At 40.3% G+C, this 3956-nt stretch overlaps 1 protein-coding gene across 1 annotated transcript in view; it reads right to left on the bottom strand.

The window, feature by feature from the left end:
• Window positions 1-3956, bottom strand: part of SLC1A7 (solute carrier family 1 (glutamate transporter), member 7) — a gene marked incomplete at its 3' end in the record, with an annotated part of 44895 nt that overhangs the window by 40241 nt on the left and 698 nt on the right. Inside the window, exon 2 of the mRNA XM_009071994.1 lies at window positions 3381-3460. Coding sequence (XP_009070242.1) covers window positions 3381-3460 — 80 coding nt within the window. The remainder of the gene's footprint in view (window positions 1-3380; window positions 3461-3956) is intronic.

Raw genomic sequence — 3956 nt, forward strand, 5'->3', positions numbered from 1 at the left:
GGGAAAGAGATTGGAGGGTTTATTATTTTCTGGCTTGGCACTGGTACCAGCAAACCCCTGGGATGCAGGACCCAGGCAGTGGAACCTCCAAACCCCTGGGATGCAGGGCCCCAAGCAGTGGTAGCGGCAAATCCCGGGATGCAGGGAGGCACCGGAGTCCGGAGCGTTCCTCGGCCTCCCAGCAGAGCCACCCGGTGGCCGCAGGCTGTAGCACAGCGCCGGGCAGGGCAGGAGGAGCAGGGAAAGGTGTTGGAACAAACCTCAGCAGGTTCAGGGATCTAAAGACCTGGATTCGTTTTTTTAAACATGCAAGAACTTTCAAGGCAGGATGAACTGAGAGTCACCTCTGCCACGGCCAAGTGTGCTCCTGCCTGTTAGAAAACCTGAGATATGTGCTGAAACTTTGGCATGTAAGGAAGAAATATATTATGTGCATGAGGATCAAAGCCTCTGTCTCAAAGAGAATCAGGGAACTTCAGATCTCCTACAGTCGACCTTTCAGACTTGTTGAGGACATCTCATCCACCTGCAGTAAGAGCTTAGGCAGCACCTAAATGTGTAACTATGAATTCATATTTGGCTCCTGTTCTCTCTGAGCTGTCTTAATATTCCCATTTCCAGGTTTAACAATAGTATCCTATGTTTATAGACATAGTAAGCAATGTACTTGTGGTAACTACAGGGTCTAAAATTTGATCTTGTAATACTCCACTACTGAGCATCCCTAGGGCAGACACAAACTGGCAGACTATTTGTCATAGATCTTTCCTTTATGTTGCCAACAGAAGTGGCATATTTTACAGTGTGGGTATCTGTTCTCATAGCTGAGAAAAGTGAATGCTATACACAAGGCACAGGATACTAATAGCTATGAGCAGGGGTAAGCCTCAGGCAGAGGACAGGTGCAATAAATATATACTTATTTTAGAGTCATTCTATGATGCTATGAAGCTTGTTTATGTAACCAGATAACTGAAATAATATCAGCCCCTATCCCTAATGAAGGTCCATGCCACAACAAAACCAAGATAGTGGGTTCATGCAAGATAGTGGGTGGGAGTTACTTTTTTCAAGATTGTCTGTGAGAAAATAAAAAGTAAGAGCACAGGTGATAGAAGACATCAGAAACAGGTTCAGGACCTATGGTATCCAACAATTCCAGGTGCTAGGACAGAGTTAGGCAAAACAAGGAATGGTACATTGAAAAACTTCAATGTTGTTTGACTGACTTCTGCTTCCAAGGAACTTTTAAAATAAACACTATTCAGAGATACTTGACTATATTATCAGTCTCCCAACCCTAATGGATACAGCCTGCAAAGTTCCTGGTTTAACTCTCTAACTATCAGGTCAGAAGAAGCAGAATACAAATTTTCAGCCATTTCTATTTAAGGTTGTGCTAGTGAGAGATGTTTTAGTCTATTTTCAGTCTTATGACCCACACAGTTGCCACTGTCTGCTACAACTCTTTAAGATGAAATCTGGACTTGGAGACAGGGTATTATGCACTGAGTGCTTCTTTTAATCTTCCTTTCTCACCTTTCCTTTTCTTTACGAGTAATTTCTTTGCTTGTGTGTTCAAGGAAAACGTTGCATTTATTTCAACTAGGAGAGCAACATTTAGAGATCTTTTTCTGGTGCTGTACCCCTGGCTTTTGTAAACAATAACAGAGAATAATTTCAAAGGTAATTTAAATGTCATTGCTCCTGCAGGATGGGCTGAGAATACTTCAAATCCGTGAAGAAATGTTGTTTGAATGTGCATGCAGATTAGTAAAAATACAGAGCACATGTTTACTGATTTTATGAACTGTATGTGTGGGAAATACTGTACTTGTAAAAGCAAAAAAAAAATAGAACTGGACAAGAATGTAATTACACCTGGAGTAGTTTTTGCGTGCAAAAACCTGACATTTCGGTATGAAATAGCAAGTGATGGTTAGTTTGTCATAGAGGGAGAGGGACTTATATTGTCTTGCAAGGAGAGTTAATCCCTTTGAAGGTCTGTAAACTTTCTTCTCAGGCTCAGAGGTTCATTCCTGACACATCTGTAGGTAACCTAGAGCCATCACAGGCTGTGTCAGAACAGCTCTTCCCTACTATGCTGTTGGCCCTCTGAACATCTCTGAACGATACAAGAGGATCTAACCAACTCTAGACTTCAGGGAAGGGCATGTGACTCTGCTTCAACCCTCTTCTGTCCTCCTTACTACATCATTTCCTCATGTGAGATTCTTGTTTTCTTTGGAAAACTCTCCTTCCACCTCTCAAAAAATAAAGTCCTAACACGTTTTGTGTTGGTGTTCTCTGGCTGCATGGGACAGAACCAGGTATGAGCCTATGATTATACCAACAGTTTCAAGCACAAAACACCATGACTCAGCTTTGTTCTGTGGAAAACAATGAGGAGGCAGATGTAAAGGTAGATAATTTAAAATTAAGTTAGTGCTTGGTTGTGTTAATTTTCAGCAACTCTCAGTGTTCTGAAGTCTAGAAACTTATTTTTTTCTTAAGGTAGAAGATGAGATTTTGGTGTATGTATTAGATTCCAGAAGCTGAGACTTCAAGCAAAGGCCCCAAATACTGCAATAATTTTTGTCTCAGGTCTTGTCAAGCTAGTCTTGTTATTCTCCATCTCTCCTTATATCTTCTCTCAGCCTTGGGCACATGAGAGAGCTTCTGGCCATTCAACTGGTGTGTGTTTGTGACTGTAGTCACTTGGAAGACACTAAAACTTAGAGATGAGAAAAACCTGTTCTAACTTTGCCCTCCCAGTGCAAAGACAGTTACTATGCATCATCCATCAGTACCAGGATCTGGATCTGCTACCACTAAAGTGACACCATTAAAGGTTATACCTTTCATGTACTAAGCAATCACTTTCACTTCCAGCTGAAGGCAGTTTTATATTATTAGTTCACTGCAGACAAAGGTTTTTTTCAATATTCATCATACCACAGCAGGTCTCTCAAAATACCGCAGGAGACAACACATGAACTGTGTTTTTAAACCTTAATTCCATAGTGTATTTTTCCAATTGTTTAGATTTAAGGTAGGCTTTTGATAAAGTGGGTTATTTATTCCATATATTGAACTTCTAGTTAGCTTGAAGAAAAGAAGTCCTCTCATTACAAAGGAAAAAGAAAAAAATTAAACCCAAAACCTCAACACATTCAATTTAAAGCAAATAATACCTATATGAGGTACTGCAGAAATGATCCCATCGATTAAAAATCATGCCCACTATAAACACAAATGCACAGCCATCAGTAATGCCTCTGGCACTGCCACTTCATTCAATCACAATTAAAACAGTGCTGATGTCATGCCTCATTTAGGAAACTTCAGGAGTCATCAGAACAATCATTGTTCTCACTTACCTTGAGACAACTAGTGGGAGAATCAACATTTTCAGCATCCTCATCAGTAACTCACCAGGAAACTGGAAGTAACTAATTTCCTAGAAATAGATGGAGAGGTGCTTATTGTTTTGCGATAAAGACTCTCTGTCTTCATGTGTGCAGCTAGAGCTCTGTAAAACATTGGTAAAATCTGCAGCTTTGGTAGATAGAGTGGCAAAGATTGCAGGCTTGAAAAGAACATTTTGAAATTAATTAGATTACATAACATGTTGTAATTTAATAAACACTCTGCACTGTTCATTCCTTTACAAAGGAAGACAGAAATGAAATGTGCCATCTCTTGCAGATCACTGTTAACAGGTTGCCCTGAATAATCTCTTCATTCTGCATTTTGTGTGTTTTCCTAGGTGTGTATGAAGCTAGTGCTCGGACACAAAAGGAGTTCAGACAGTGGTTTGCAGAGCAGAACATAGAATTGGTTTGGTTTAGCTGCACTTACTAAATGCCATATTTTTAACTGAGATTTCTATTTTGAGCTCAAACAGTGCAGTCAGCAATGCACGTTGCTGTCTAGTCTGTCCGACTAATGCAGCA

This window comes from Acanthisitta chloris, unplaced genomic scaffold (genome assembly GCF_000695815.1).
Source record: "Acanthisitta chloris isolate BGI_N310 unplaced genomic scaffold, ASM69581v1 scaffold37653, whole genome shotgun sequence".
Classification (NCBI taxonomy): Eukaryota; Metazoa; Chordata; class Aves; order Passeriformes; family Acanthisittidae; genus Acanthisitta; species Acanthisitta chloris.